At 52.1% G+C, this 15842-nt stretch overlaps 4 protein-coding genes across 9 annotated transcripts in view; 1 reads left to right on the top strand and 3 right to left on the bottom strand.

Moving 5' to 3' along the window:
- Nucleotides 1-9616, top strand: part of ASXL1 (ASXL transcriptional regulator 1) — a 44179-nt gene extending 34563 nt beyond the window's left edge. For all 3 annotated transcript variants that reach the window (XM_072996603.2, XM_072996604.2, XM_078392249.1), the window contains 2 exons: nucleotides 3703-4291; nucleotides 5291-9616. In XM_072996603.2, coding sequence (XP_072852704.2) covers nucleotides 3703-4291; nucleotides 5291-8074 — 3373 coding nt within the window. In that variant the 3' untranslated portion in view covers nucleotides 8075-9616. The remainder of the gene's footprint in view (nucleotides 1-3702; nucleotides 4292-5290) is intronic.
- The window catches only part of LOC144588812 (uncharacterized), an 856730-nt gene that overhangs the window by 406519 nt on the left and 434369 nt on the right, over nucleotides 1-15842 (bottom strand). The gene's annotated exons all lie outside the window — the stretch shown is intronic.
- The window catches only part of LOC144588813 (uncharacterized), a 398202-nt gene that overhangs the window by 196153 nt on the left and 186207 nt on the right, over nucleotides 1-15842 (bottom strand). The gene's annotated exons all lie outside the window — the stretch shown is intronic.
- Nucleotides 10678-15842, bottom strand: part of NOL4L (nucleolar protein 4 like) — a 144623-nt gene continuing 139458 nt past the window's right edge. For all 4 annotated transcript variants that reach the window (XM_072996607.2, XM_072996608.2, XM_072996609.2 and 1 more), the window contains one exon: nucleotides 10678-14876. In XM_072996607.2, the coding sequence (XP_072852708.2) occupies nucleotides 14632-14876 (245 nt within the window). In that variant the 3' untranslated portion in view covers nucleotides 10678-14631. The remainder of the gene's footprint in view (nucleotides 14877-15842) is intronic.

Below are 15842 nucleotides of genomic sequence, written 5' to 3'. Positions count from 1 at the left end.
CTCTGTGAATTCACATAAGCGGGTAAAGACAGTGCCTGCGCTGGTCTAAACTGGAAAATTTCATCCTCCCCTCTCTACAAAACTAAGCTGTTGTTTTAATAATAATAATAATAATAATAATAATAATAATAATAATAATAATAATAATAATAATAATAATAATAATAATAATAATAATAATAAATTTAATAATTTAATTTATTGTCATTGTAAGTATATACACATACAAAGAAATTCACAGACAGACACCCAGAGACCAGACACATGCACACACATAAAATTCCCAAACACTCCCCACCCACTAAAAGTCCCCCACTAAAAATACAAACATCTACACTGCAGGCCAAGTAACACAGTCCAACTAATTATTCACTACTGGTGGTCTTTAAGCTCATTATTAATTGCAATTATAGCTCTGGGATAAAAACTATTGAGAAAACGTGTGGTCCGAGCCTTAATTGTTCTGTATCTTCTGCCAGATGGTAACAGTTCAAAAAAGTTATAAGCAGGATGGGAAGAGTCCCTCAGGATGCTATGTGATTTCCTTAGACAGCGGGATGTGAAGATGTCATCCAGGGTTGGTAGCTGGAGCCCGATAATATTCTGGGCAATTTTAATGGTTCCCTGTAGAGCTTTTTTGTCCACTACAAAGCTACTCCCAAACCATGCCAGAATGCCATAGGTTAGGACACTCTCAATGGTGCTACGATAGTATGACAGAAGTAAATGCTGAGATAAATTTAACTTGCCAAGCATTCTCAGGAAATACAGCCTCTTCTGTGCCTTCTTCATTAGCATGTTGGCATTTATAGTCCATGAGAGGTCCTCTGAGATGTAAGTACCCAGAAATTTAAAACTACCAACTCTCTCCACTTCCTCACCATTTATGTACAGTGGTAAATGTACATTTCTCTTCCTCCTAAAATCAATTATGAGTTCTTTAATTTTTTTGATGTTAAGTGTGAGATGATTTTCTTTACAGCAAAGTATCAACCTTTGTACTTCCTTTCTATAAGCAGACTCATTGTTCTTATTTATGAGCCCCACCACTGTCGTATCATCCGCAAATTTAATAATTGCATTGGTGTTATACAGTGGGGTGCAATCATGTGTGTACAGGGAATAGAGGAAGGGACTTAGCACACAGCCCTGGGGAGCTCCTGTACTTAGTACCAGGGTAGAAGAATAGTGAGATCCCATCCTTACTGACTGTGGCCTATCTGTCAGAAAATCCTTTATCCACATGCAGATCTCCTGAGGTAATCCCAGGTTGATCATTTTAAAAAACAACCTATTTGGTAGAATGGTATTAAAAGCAGAGCTATAATCCGCAAACAACAGCCTCGCATAAGTTCCCTGATGTTCTAAGTGGCTCAATACAGTATGGAGTACAATGGACACAGCATCATCAGTAGATCTATTTTTCCTGTATGCAAATTGCCATGGGTCCAAAGAAGGTGGAAGACTAGCCTTAATGTAATCCAGCACCAATCTCTCAAAACATTTCATATCAACAGATGTTAAAGCTACTGGTCTATAATCATTGAGAGATACCACAGCTGACTGCTTGGGGACTGGCACTATAATAGATGTCTTCAGGCAAGTGGGGACTGAACACTGCAACAAGGATAGATTGAAAATATCCGTAAAAACTCCAGCTAATTCTGCAGCACAGCCCCTAATAACTCGTCCCATGATTCCATCTGGTCCAGCTGCCTTTCGAACGTTAATATTCTGGAAAGCGCGTCTCACATCTGAAATCTGCAGTACAGTGGGGTCTTGACTTGAGAACTTAATCCGTATTGGAAGGCGGTTCTCAAGTCAAAAAGTTCGCAGGTCAAATCTGCATTTCCCATAGGAATGCATTGAAAACCATTTGATCCGTATCTGCTCTTTTCCGTCCATAGAAACTAATGGGAAGCTGCTATTCTGCCTTTGACCACTAGAGGGGGATATTTTGTTTCTTTTTTTTCTTAGGTCAAGAAAGGTTCAGGGAAGGCAGGGAAAAGACAGTCCAGGCAGTACCAGGCAGTCTGAGGACTGTCTCCCAATCCACTCTCTAAACGCTGGGAGGAGTGAGGAAGCAGACAGGCACCCTTTTCACTGGCCAACAGTTAACTGAAAGTTCAAATTTTGCACTTTCCCTGCCTCCCACGTGGTTTTTTTTAGTTCTTAACTCAAATCTAAGTACTTAAGTCAAGTCAATATTTTCCTATGAGAGCGGTTCTTAAGTCAAAATGTTCTTAACTCAAGCCATTCTTAAGTCAAGACCCCACTGTACTAGTGGTTGTCTGTTGATGGTAGATTCTAGTGATGTATTATAGACAGTAGGTGCTGGAATAATGGTTGTTCCTGTTTCCACCTCAAAACGGCTGAAAAATTGAGTTAACTGCTCAGCCAAAAAATCACTGCTGCTACACAGACTGTTTTTGTTACTCTGCCCTGTGATTTGTCTTAGGCCGTGCCATACTCGACGAGTGTCAGAACTCTCAAGATGTTGCTCAATTCTCTGGCTGTACATAGCTTTGGCATCCCTAATGCCCCTTTTCAGTTTAGCTCTGGCCTCTCTGTACTGTAGTTCATTACCAGAATGAAAAGCAGCATTTCTGGCTTTTAACAAAAGGCGCACTTCTCTATTTAGCCAAGGCTTGTTATTAGAAAACACTTGTACTTGTCTGGTAGTAGTAACAACATTGATGCAGCTTTTGATATAAAACAGTACTGTCGAGGCATAAGTATCAACATTGTCCTCCTCAAACAGTGCCCAATCAGTGCTCCTAAAGCAATCTTGAAGTTGCTCAGATGCATCCACTGGCCACACTTGTATTTCTCTAATTGATGGTCTGATTACTTCTAAAGTAAACAAATTTTTAGGTGCCTTAGTGACTTGAGGTGAAAAGCAGTTTTGCTTAGCAAGATGCAAAACTCTTTTTTTCTGACAATCAGGACAAAGGCCGTGGCATGCCTTCCCAAGCGCCTGACCCCTTCTAAAGTTGATTGAAGTTTTTCATTCTTATAGAATGTACCACCGCTTTGTATCTTTAGGTGCCCACCCGTAAAAAATATAACCTTCTGGCTGTGGGATTGACTGCGGTCATGGCAGATACCGGGCCAGGGCGTTAGAATTGACTAGGATTTTTGTAGCGCAAGTTGCACGGAAATGACAGAAGAATGGAGGGTGTTTTGCAGCAGAAGCTTCTGGAAGGTGATGGCTGGTGAGCAAGTACAGGGAGTTGTAGAATGGACGACCCGTGTTAGTCTGTGCAAGCATTCTAGGAGAAAACAAAATGAAAAGTAAAAAAAAGAAAGATGATGGTGGTTGGTTGAGAAGAAAGTCAGCGGGCCTGAAACATTGTGATGAGGGTGGCTTTGATACGCAGCCTTTCGTGGAAGCTTGTGCTGTAAAGATACAAGCGTGGAGGTTCTCCTGTTCTCTGTCGCACATGCTTCTGTTACGGACCTGCACATAGAAGACACGCTCATCACCATATTTGACACTCACTGCCTTTCTTACCAACCAGCCATGATCTCTTGTCTTTTGATATCTGTACCTTGAGGCCATGTATAAATATTTACCGTATTCTATCTCCTCTTATGTCCGATAAAGTTATGTGATTAAAGAAAAAAAAAACACAAAGATAGGTATTCTCTTTATGTGTGTTAGTTGTCCCATTAACGCAGTTCTGTCCCTGATCTCTGTAGGCTGGGCTTGACCAGAGAGGAGCCTGTGGAGCAAAACTCAGCTCCCAGGGACACGGAAAAGGAGAGCACATCCGCCTCCCAAGAAGAGCCCACCAGGGTGTCGCACGGCCCCATCACGCGGCAACGGGACGGGCACTTCAGGAAGCGCTCCCTTCGAAGCAGAACTCGGAGGAGCTTGTATAAGTTGCGCGAGGCAGAGCAAGCCGAGGCTGCCACGGAGGTGCCGCCGCCTGTTGAACCAGAGTCCGCTGAGCTTCGAGACCCACAGCCGGAAGCGGGCTTGTGCATAGGCAGCCAGGCATCATCTCCAAAGAGGGAGATTTCCTCCGAGGCGACCAGGGTCCCGAGCAAAGCGGAAGAGGCCGTGGCCGTGGCCGTGGCCGAGAGGATTCCCAGCCTGCCCCAGGAGCTGCAGGACCAGGAGTCGAAGGAGCAGAAGAGGAAGAGCTTTGAGCAGGCCGCCTCTCCCTCCTTCCCCGAGAAGAAGCCCCGGCTTGAAGATCGTCAGTCCTTTCGTAACACAATTGAAAGTGTTCACCCAGAAAAGCCACAGCCCACCAAAGAGGAACCCAAAGTCCCACCCATCCGGGTAGGAGAGCAGCAGGGGCACAGAGCCAGATTCTCAGGGCGGTGTCTCGAGGGCTCGACCGCCCTGCATCAGGCTGTGATAGGACAGGGCGGTCTGGGAAGCTGCCTTGCTGGCGCGCGGGGGGGGGGGGGGGGACACGACCTAGGGCCCCCGGGGGGGAGGCCTCTCTCTGGGCTTGGTGATGCTGTGCGGCCAGGGCAGTGGGGAGAAGGTAGAGAAGTAAGTGGGCAAAGCTTGAGTTGGCAGGCCTTCTCTCTACACACCTCTGGGTTTTCTCTCCCCCATTTAAACTTCCATCCAGAGGAGGTTTCACTTCACGTTGGCTTATAGAGGCCAGGGCGTATAACTGTCAATGCTTTTTAAAAACAAGACTGATTTAAATCACGATTTCAGTACTAAAAATCAAGGTGTTTTGATTTAAATCAACAAAAAAATCTGAATTTTTAATGAAAAAAATTAAATTGTGGTTTAAATCAAACCCCCCCCCCCATCTTCACTCATCTCGTTCAGCCTAGATGTGGTTGTGTCACTGAATTTCTTAGACCTGTCCTAAATATCCTGATCCCCTCCCCCAGTCATCCTCTGGGTGTTGTTACTTTGTCATAAGGTGGACAAACTGGCCTGTGGGTCACATCCAGCTTCTCAGGGCCCCCTACCTCTGATAACAGCCCCCATGGATGACAAGAGCGTGTGTGGTTTTGATTTTAAAATGTTCTTGCATATTTGAGCATTTCTGGGCCTGGCACAACCTGCCGTAGGTTCGGTGGTGGTGGTGGTGGTGTGTGTGTGTGTGTGTGTATGATTGATCTCAGGTGGCTCCAGGAAAGTGGTCCACTCTTAAAGGTAGTGCCTTTAGAAGCTTATTACAATCTTCCCTGTCAAAAACTCCCTTTCCTCACTTTTAAAATGTGGAGTGGTTCTAAAGCAACCGATGTTTGTGGGAACAGCTCCCAGAGATTGGGAAAAAAGGCTTATTTTTCTTGTCTGCTTCTTTTCCAGATTCAACTTTCCCGCATCAAACCCCCCTGGGTGGTTAAAGGTCAGCCAGCCTACCAGATATGTCCTCGGATTATCCCCAATCCAGAGCCCTCCGGCCAGGACGGACGTGGGGCCCCAGCCCCTGCTGACTTTAAGGCCTGTGCTCTGCAAGGCGGCCGCCAGCGAGAGGCTGTTGCTCCTGCCGCCGCCATTGGAGGTGGGGGTGGGCCAGGAGGCGGCGGCGGAAGGAGCACAGACAAAGGTGGCGGCAGCGGTGGTCGTGGTGGCGGCGGCGGCAGGGTCCGGCCCCGCGGCCCCCGCCCCAAGTACTGGCGAACGAAGAGAACTCGTGGGAAGCGTGTGCCACATCTACAGCGAGCACAGTTACTGCCGCCTTCCTGCCTAGCGGAAAAGACAAGCTGGGAGCTGGTCGAAATAAGCTCCCCTCGGGCAGTCGAGGGAGATCTTGTGTTGGGACCGGCTGCGGATCTTGCTTCCTCTGGCTCGGAAGGTGCCAGCCAGCCTGCGGAGGCTTCGGAGGGCGGCTCCGTGGTTAGCCCTGGAGCCAAGCTGCCCCTGGGCTTTGTGGCCCCTGAGACGCCTGTGAGTGGTGCCGGGCATCTGCTGGGGGATGTCAGCAGTGAACCGTCTCCAGCTGTTCCTTCCCAGGAGAGCGACAGCGACAGGGAGAGGAACGGTCTCCTTAGAGATGGAGGTGACGTGGAGAGTCTCGAAGACGACAAGCCGGTCGTCGTGAATTGCATCTCGTTTGTGGATGAAACCGCAGCTAGCCCCAGTTACCCTGGAGCTTTGGCCTTGGAGAATGGCAAGAATCCATCCGTTGATGGATCCGGCTCTGGTGAACAGGGCCCTGGCTCTGTATTGCAGGATTTGACCCAGTCATCTCATGCCTCTCCACGCCAACTGCCAGCCCCATGTCACGGGAGGGCGGCGCTGAGCAGGCTGCAGGGCAGTGATCTAGAGAAACCCTTGGGGGGCTTAAACGCATCCCATGGTCGCTGCACCCTCGAAAGCAGCCTTCCTTCCTGGGAGAAGCTCTTGAAGACAGGAGGGATGGCAGCCGGCCAGCAGGCGGGAACCGGGCCAGTCCCTTTCAGCGATGAGGAAACGAGGAGCGTGGGGAGCGAGACCACGGAGACGGCGTCGGACCTGGAACCCGAGCTCACTGATGACAGTGCAGAGTTGAATGACAGTAAAGCAGTGGCGGAAGAAGCCGGTCCCTGCAGTGACCGCCTGGAGGAATCTAGCGAGATGAGACCTGGACGTTCCCCACCCGCAGAGGTCTTGCCTCCTGAAGAGGAAGTCTCTCTCGCCCACTGGCCACCAGACTGGAGAACGCAACCGCCTCTTCCCCAGAAAGCTTGTGGGACATCTCCTCCTGGCATAGACTTGGAGAGCCAGGAAAGGCCCGTGGTGGCGGCGGTGGCAGCAGTGGCTCCCAAAGCTTTGTCGGTAGAAGCGAGCAATCCCCTGGTGGTGCAGTTGCTCAAGGGAAGTCTGCCTCTGAGATCAGTTCTTCCAGGGGCTCAGAGCAGCTCCAAGGCCATAAGTGGGTCCTCCTCTCTGGAAGAGCCCGCCACAGAGCGCTCTTTCCCCGTCGGAAACGAGAACGGTGGGGGCCTTTCCCAAAAGACTCGCCAGGATGAGGGTCTGGGCATGAACGGCACGGTGAGGAACGGATACTGCATGCCAGGGTCCTTTAAAGGCTCCATCACAAGCCAGGGCACGGTGGGCCGGCTGGAAAAGGAGGCAGAGGGCTCCAAGAAGAGCCTCAAGTTCAGGCCCAGTCCCAGCACTCCAGATCAAGGTGCGAGTACTTCCCCGGAAACCTATAAACTCCCAGAAGCCCTGCGAGGGAGAGCCCTCCCTTCCGGCGCCTGCGAAGCAGAAGAGGAGGCTTCGGTTGCAGCGCCTGCAGGATCCGCCACCGGCCAGGGCCAAGAAGCAAAGCGGCAAGCCACCCCGGCACCCACACCATTCCCTCCTGGCGGAAAGCCCCCGGCGTCTCCCGATCCGCAGAGGGCTGGCTCTGTCTGTCCCGCCCAGGGCGTTCAAGGAAAGAAGGTCTTTGGCCCCAGCGGTCTCTGCAGTGCAGCACAAAGACTGCACCACCACAAGGGGCTGGAGCCCTTTCCCATGCTGAGCATGCTGTCCCACAGCAAGCCAGGGCCACCGGCCGCTAAGAGTACAGCCCTGCTTGCTGAAGGCAGGCGGCCTGTAAAGGAGGAGTGGCCGCCACGTGTGACTGTTGGAGGTGGCGGAGGGGTTGAGAACCGAGGGATCCTAGCCGGTCCTGTCTCAGCCAGGAGGAAAGAGGCCCGGCCTGGCCCCGCTGAGCGTGTGGAGCAGCTGCCGCCGCCACTGCATAGCCTCCCCCTGGCGAAGGATCTGCCCTTCTTCAAGTTGCCGAGAGAGCCAGGAAGGGGGCTTCCTCAGCCTCTGGAGCCCTCCTCCATCCCTTCACAGCTCAACATCAAGCAGGCCTTTTATGGGAAGCTTTCGAAGCTGCAGCTGAATCCTGCCAGTCTCAACTACGCCTCCCACGCGCCCGCTTTTTCCAGGAGTCTGGTGGGGACAATGATGCCGCTGGGCCCCAAAGCTGGCTCCCGCGGGGTCTCCCTTTCGGCGCAGATGTTTGCGGACAGCAGCAACCTGGAAGAAATTTCACTCAAGTGTTCCTGCAGCCTTAAAGCCATGATCATGTGTAAAGGCTGCGGGGCCTTTTGCCACGATGACTGTATTGGCCCCTCCAAGCTTTGTGTGTTGTGCCTTGTGGTCAGATGATGAATTGCGGCCCTGGAAAGACCAGACTTGTGCATTGGGTGTGTCTTTTTGATCACGAGGATACCGGAACGTCTACGCAAAGGACACCCCCCCCCCGGGTGGTAAATAGAGGCAGTGTTAACCGAGTCTTTTTGTTTGTTTGTTTGTTTCCCTTTTGAAATTGGTGGTGGGAGTGGTCCTCTTCCTGAGGATTCGTCTTCCCACAAGAATTGTGGGACATTTTGCCCGCTGACGGCCGCCTTCCCTTTGGAAGGGGAGGGAGGACTTGCCCTGCCGACTCAGATGAGCCCGGCTTGCTCATGTTTGTCTTCCATTCTCCCTCTTCACAGCCTCCCTCTCCCAAAGACCGGAGGCTTTGGGCAAACCCTTTGGAGAGCCCTTCGCCTCAGGAGAGCAGGACGTGTCCGTGGCCTTCAGAGCTGCAGGGCAGGAAGAGGGGTGTCCACGGGAAAAGGGGAGCTTGCCTCATCATCAGGACGGCCGTGGCCACCGTAGACCGTAGCGCACGCAGTCTCCTGGTGGGAGAACGTGGGCCGTCAGTGAGTTTTGGGCGGAAGCAGTGTCATTTTTTAATTAAAATAAATAAATATAAATATATATAAATATAAATATATATATATAATTTTAAAGTTTTTCGTTCCTGGGTGTAAAAAGTGAAATGTTTGGCTCCTCTATGTATCCTCTATGCATCTGTTGGATCATGTATTTATATATTGTACACAGTTCTGGACGATTCTGTAAATTGATGTTGTGTACATACAGGGTTGTTTTTTTAAAAAAATCCTTTATTTTAACGGCTGCAGCAGTATTGCATTAAAGTGGTGTTGGTTCCTAATTGCTGTCCCTAGTCAGAGCTGCTGTGTTCTGTCTGTCCAGCCTCACCTACGGCCGGCCGGCCACCGACAGCCCCGGCGTTAGGAGGGAGGATGGCATTTCTGCCCAAGGCCTTGTCCAACACTCAGGCCCGGGAAGTTTCGTCTCTGGTTTTGCCCCTTCTGCAGCTCTGGAGAGAGCTGAAGGCTAGCACCCTTTGGGTGTCTCACATTTGGAAAGTGGCCACAGGCAGTGGCTTCTCCCTTTGAAGGGGGGAGGGAGGGAGAAGGAAGTTCCTTGTTGCTCTTAAAAATGAAGATATTGGCAGCCTCTCCTCCTCTCTTCTTTTACCTACCTCTCCCTGGACCAGCCTCCTCTTTTTTTCTTTCATTCTAGACCTCCCTGTTCAAGAGCTATAAAAGTGTAAAAATGGGACTTTATCTCGAGGTCGTTTACTCTCAAATTAAGTGGCAGCTTTTTAGCAGTAAACACAAGGAGATGAAGTGAATTGCGGTATTAGAGGCAATGACGCTGACAGTCTGAAATCTGCTAACCAAAGATGGGGGGGACATGGCTGGGAGGGGCTCGCTTTGCATCCCCCCCCAGGGCCACTGCTGTGTACAGACGGATGCTGGTCTGGCGGGGAGAGGGAAATCCTCTCTGATGACCCCTAACATTGTATGTCCCTTGTGGTATTGGAAAAAAAATAAAACATTTTGAAAAGCTTAACGTGTGTCTCTCTCATCTTCCTTCTGAAATGGCTTCATGGGGAGGCGACGAAGGGGGTCAGAGGTTGCCGTCCGTCCCTGTAGTTCAAACGGGGCTTCCTCCCGTGCTTTGGTGGACACCTTGAAAGTTAGACTGACCCAGTCATTGGCGAGGCAGCTTAGTGAAGCAGGAGGGAGCCCCTTCTAGAGAAGAGCCTTGAGCGACGCTCACTCCATTATGGGGACCTTCTCTGCCTGTGAGTTCTTCCCTTAGGGAAAAGCCGAACGAAGGGATGACATTTTCTCCTCGAATTGAAACATGGCGGGGTGGGGAGGGTGGAGGGGTGACCTGGTGAAATGGCCCTCTCACTGGGTCTCCCAAGTGCCATGAGACCTGCCTTGGCAGGTGGTGGTTCTGCAGAGTGGGAAGGGAACTTGCTCTGGTTTTCTGTCCCGGCAGGTATTGGGTGAAGTGAATCAAGAAGGTTGGAAGACAAGAGGGCCTGGCGTGCTCTGGTCTATGGGGTCACAAAGAGTCGGACACGACTTAAAGACTAAACGACAACAAAAGTCAAGAAGGGCCAAGTAGAAAGTTTGCGGCGTGGAAGTCGGTGGCGACCCGTCTGCTGCAATTCCACTGAAAGCTCACCAATTTTGCACCTGCCCTCCTGAGGTGGGGTGGGGTGGGGTGGGGGTGGTTCTGGTTGGAAAATTGAGGGTCGGCCCCTGCTGCCTTTGGGAACGAGAAACTTTCTGCAGGTGCTTGAGCACCTAGAGCCAAGAGAAGCCACTGCCGCCATGCTTGAAGGTGTGAGATGGTTTCTGTTTGTTATACAGTGTTTATTAAGTAGATTCAGTCTTATATGATATACAGACTCGGAGGAGAGGGGGAAAAGATCCACATACTTACTTAAGAAATCAGTGCATTTAGCAAGTAATACCATGGATGGAGAGAACTGCTTGATTTAAACAGCTCCTTGGTCTTTGACGTGAGTGGGGGAAAGGAGGTGGGCCTGTGCTACTCATTTCACAAACAGAACAGAATTAAGTTGCATCACGTAGAACAAACACACGTTCTAAGAATTAAAATATTAAGCCACATTTACTGGGAAAAAAAAAAGATGCACTGTATATAACACAAGAGAAGTTATTTCCATAGTACATGGAGGAGGGAAGTGCCCATCTGCCGAGAAGAGCCACAGGAAGTTGCATAGGTGCCTATCGGGGGAGGTCCCTCTTGTTTTGATTTGATTTAAGCCATTCAGCCGATCGATCATTGAAGCCCTGTGAAACGCTGCCACCTCCAAGCTGGTTTTCAGTGCTGCTGACTTCCTTGGGAAGCAGCTCCAGGAAAACAGCAGGTGTATCCTGGGAATTGGAAACCACGGGTGTGTGTGTGTGTGTGTGTGGTTTCGCCACGCGGGGCTCGCCCACACCGGGGCCCTAGAGTTCCTCGGCCAGCGTTTTCCCCGCCGCCGTGGTCCCACTTCACGGCTCCCCGTCTCCTGCCCCCTTGGGGAAGCAGGAGTGAACGGACCCAACGGCAAAACCCTGTCATTTTTACTGGTGGGTGAAATTTGTCTTTTCATCTTTTTTTCTCCTTCAATGGTCCTGATGCTCAACGATTCACTTAAGGACCATGGAGAGCACGATCCCCTTTTTCTTGCAGTTCCTCCCAGCAGCTCTGTGGGTGCACGCACACGCGTGCACGCGCGCCCCCTTGAGTTTGGGTAGAGGGGCAGAGGAGGGGATACAGTGGAGAAGAGCCTGTGGCTTTTGCTCAGCAGATGATGGGACACGGGGAGGGGGCGCGAGGTGGACCTTCCTGACTAAGAGCCAAGTCTTGCAGGACGGGGGAAGGGGGGTTTAGGGGTGGGGTTCAGGGTGGGGTGGGGGGTGCTGGGAGTTCTGTACATGTAAACAGTACACTTCCACTGAGTCCAAAGTCGGGAGCAAGAAGTACAAAGGTTCACATTGGTCTTAGGTACATACAGGCGAAGAACTGAGCTGTACAGCTCTGAAACGACAACCAAACCAAACTTTCCTAAAGCACCACTAAATTATATAAAAATCAGACCATGGGCAGATTGTAGTTTGTATTCTGGTGAAATTGCTAGTCTACCTTGTAAAAAGTTTTACAAAAAATTACAAATCAAAACTTTTTTTCTTATTTAACCCTCTGAGTTCAAAGCAGCATTTCTTAACGTATGAACTGGTACTAAGAGTTGAACAGCCACCTGTGAGGGAAAAAGGCTGGCTTTGAGGGATGGACTTTTTTGGAGGGGGGCGGTTTATCCTCTGCTCATCCAGTGGGTCAAAATGCTGCCGGTGGGGGGGGGTAGTGTTTTTGAGACACAGAGGGAAAGTGGCAACACGGTGGTTTCCCACTATTTTTTTTTATTATTATTATTATTTTGAAGGCCTGCCGACCCACAGAGGTTTTTCTTCTGCATGTGGGAACCAATCCCCATCCCTGCCGGCAAGAACAGGCCACCGCTAGCCTTTGGCAGCACATGTTCCCTTCAACAGGTCCCTGAAGAGACCTGGCAAGGGATGTCTGAAGAGGATGACGGCTGCAGGTTTTTTTTACTAAAACAAAACAAAAAGGGGGGGGGCTTCTGTGACCCAAATATGGAGTGCCTCGATGCCATACTCGCTCGAGTGCCCCCCCCCACAGCCCAGCTGCAGCTTGTAAGCCCTGCCAGGCCCGGCCTTCAGTCTCCTGAAGTCATCTTTTTTGGTCTTGACTGGCCAACCAGTGTTTTAAGATGGAAGCAGCAAAGTTACGCACATTAAGCCAAGATCCAGAGTGATTGAGTAGAGAGGCCCCAGAACCAGGGACGCCGAGGGGCCTCGGCTAGGGGAGTCCTCGGTGATTCTTTGTAAGCCCCCTGGGATACCTCTCGCCCTTCGCCCCGGCTCCCATCTCATCATGGCTATGTGTTCCCGGTGATGCGTTCAGCAAGGCCGCGCACAGGATTTTAAGGACAACGATTGTCATGACCTCCCTTTCGTGCTAAGGTTTTCACACAGGGGTATGAGTTAAGGTTCCCCCCCCCTCCTTTGTACAAGGGCTGTGGCTTGCTGGCGCCTCACACAACAACAAATATTTACACAAAAGCAAAACTTGGGGAAAGAGGAGTAGCGGGCCCTCCGCACAGGATGATGTGCTCTTCTGGCGGCAAAAACTGAGCAAGGGAGGACGTTCGGCCCAACGACTCAACCTGCCCTTCCCTAGAACCGCTCACTGTTCTCTCAAAGGGAAGAAACAATGGGGGAAGGTGGTGAATGAAGACGAGGGGGGGGGGGATGGGGAACCACCGCCTGGACCCAGACCGCGGCGCCAGACTAAGCATTTTGTGACCAAAGGGGTCTGCAGCAGTTTGTTCCTGAGAACGTCTGGAGTGTAAGACGTGGCTTCAAAACGGGCAGCCTGACCGGGAGAGGAGAGGAAATCCTGTTCAAACAGGCCTTGCTTTCCGATGAAAGGGTTGCAGGGTGATGGCGGTGGGTCCTTCTTCTCGCCCTGTGGGGGAGAAGGGCTTCGGTGCTGGGGAAGGAAACGCCCCCCCCCGGCCAACGCCCTTGCCTTCTCACGTGGGCAGAGGGCCAACCCCGAATGGAGAGGCAGGGAGGAGAAATCTCCCCGGGGCGGGCAGAGGGCCACCGGGGCCATTTCCTGTTTCTGGCTGTTGCTGAGAAAGACGGTCGTGCGGCTGGAACGCTCGGTGCGGTCCCAGCTCCGTTCCCCGTTCCGCAGAAACCGTTTAGCAGCACAGGCGAATATTGCACTGAGCAAAAAAGCAAGTGCATCAAAAAAAGGGGGACCAGGGAAGTTGGGGGGGCGGATTTTCAGAAAGGAACAAAATGGCTCAATCTCTTTCCATACATCAGATGCGGAGGCTGGGGGGGGCTGGCAGGTTTCCGCTTGCAGCAGTTCTTTCCCAGTCTTGCTGCAGAAAAGGTCTCTTTTTAAAAAGGAAAATAAATTGTGCAGAAACGACAGGAACAGGAAAATCCAGTTTGCTCGAGCTGCCCTCCCCCCATCATTTGAAAGGAGCCCGGTCCTGCCCAGACTGCCACCAGGGGAAGCAGCCCCCCCGCCCCGCAGTCAGGAATGGGGGGGTGGGTGTTGAGAGCAACCAAGTGCTGCTCAAGAAAGAGACAGGAGAAGGAAGGAGGACCACAGATGGAGAGTGAGGTAGAGGGCGGAGGAGGCAGGCGGGTTGGCCGGAGGGCCTGGCCGCTGTTTCTCTCTTGTCACCCCCCCCCCCACAACACACACACAGAAGAGCAGCTTTTCCTTCTAGGTGGCCGCCGGCCAGTGCTTCTGCCCAGAAGGGCCTGGTGTTCCAGTGGGGTCCGGGAGGAAGTGTTTTCTTGCAAACCCAAGTGGCTCCCCAGCTTCATTTCCACCCCCCCCACCCCCGCCTGCAGAGCCGCGGGACGGAATGTGCGATAGTGCAGGAAATGAGCCTTTTCCTCCTCGGACAGACAAAAAGAAGTAGCAAAAGGGTACAACTTCAAGAATCCATTTTCAGGAAAAAAAATAAATTATGGGGATGGGGGAGAGGGAATGAAAGAGAGGAGATCCTGAAGCAGAAAACCTCTTTCTCAATAAATACGCCATGGCTAGGATGCAGAAGAGGCAGGATGGGGGGGGGTAGGAGGGAGGGTTTGAAAAGGTCCCTACCATGGCTGGGCTCCAGCAGTAAACTCTGACTGTGCCTGAAGCTCCATTTCCCCCCTCCCCTTCTCCCCCCCCCCAACTCCGCACAACAGTCCCTACATCTCTCCTTCACCTTGATGGGGTGCATCGGTGAAGACCAGTCCCGAAGGCAGCTCTTGGCCTTGCCCGACTGTCCGCCCCCTGCCCAGGTCGCTCTGGAGGCCACCTTGCAAAAAATAAAAAGGGTGGTGGGCCCTGTGGCGGCAGCGGTGGCGGCTGGTCGGCAAAGGAAAGGCCAGTCCTGAGCAGATGATCCGAGGGCGCCAGCCACGCTCTTCGGGCACAGGAGCCGCACGAAGGCAGTCAAGTCAGTTCTGCTGTAAAATGAGGTTTTCCAGTTCGTCTGCCGAGCGGAGCAGGAAGGCCGCCGACTCCCGGTAGCCGGCGATCAGCTGCCGCACCGCGCTGATCTCGGTGGGACTCAGCTGGGCGGCCGGGGCCCCCCGGTTCGTGCTATTGGCAGGGGCGGGGGCTGCGGTGGTGGTGGTGGCGGCGGTGGCGGCAGCAGGGGCGGTACTGGACGCTCCACTTTTCATGCTGAGGTCAGTTGGGCCTGCAAAGGAGAAGAGCAAGGGATGGGGTTGGGGGTCAGGAGGGGTGGCCGAAGACCCTGGCCCTTTTTCTTCTCATCCCAGCCCCGAGGTTCCAAATACGGCAGATCTCTGGGACTTTCTGCAGCACAGATCACACAAACCACATTCGGTTTCGTACTGATCCGAGCACAAGCTGCTTTAAAGCAAAGGAGGTTCGGTGGGCTTCGCCATTTCGGCGGAACGGCAGGGCCGGAAAGGGGCAAGGCCACCCCCTGGTGCTGCTTAGCTTTGGAGCGCCCCAGAGCAGGACCTTCCCAACACGGTTTAAGCACGCATGCGCACGCCCGTCTGCCCTGCAACCTCACACCCAGGCTTTGGTAAGAGAGCCCAAGCAAGCCGTGTGCGGCCAGGAGGGAAGCAGAGTCTTGGTGAGCTGCCTGCAGGTGCAAGCCCCCCCCCCAAGCCCTGAGGCCGTTGCTTCCAGAAATTCAAGGGAGCTGCCGTGCAGACACACCCAGACACCCAGACACCCCGCCCCAGGGTGCATCTGAAGGGTGCTGGCGACCAAACCAGCAACCGAGCCCAGAAGCAACCCGTCGCCGATCTGTGTGTTCTGTGCCGTCAAATGGGAACCCACTTAAAGTGACCCTAAACAGGGCTCCTTTTGAGGCAAGTGGAGATATTTAAGGTGTGGTTTTCCCATTTTCCTCTCCCCCAGTGAAGCTTCCGTGGCCGAGGGGAGATTTGAACCCTCTTCTCCATAGACTTGGTCCATTGCTCTATCCACCGCACCACACCGGGAATCCGTATATGCCGTTGGTTCCCAGTTATGAAGAAGTATAACTCGAGATGGTTTACTCCCGGAGGCAAGGAGGATGACGGTGCAGGCCCTTCTCTGGTCTGGAGCAAAGGTTGCCCCCAGGACGCTTAACTACAAATCTTCACCAGTGGAAGAGAATTCGCTTGCTGGATCCCTTTGCCGGCCA

The sequence above is a fragment of the Pogona vitticeps genome, chromosome 4 (assembly GCF_051106095.1).
Source record: "Pogona vitticeps strain Pit_001003342236 chromosome 4, PviZW2.1, whole genome shotgun sequence".
NCBI classification, from domain to species: Eukaryota; Metazoa; Chordata; class Lepidosauria; order Squamata; family Agamidae; genus Pogona; species Pogona vitticeps.
The sequence above is the reverse complement of the archived record's forward strand: the minus strand, read 5'-3'. Positions and strand labels throughout refer to the sequence as shown.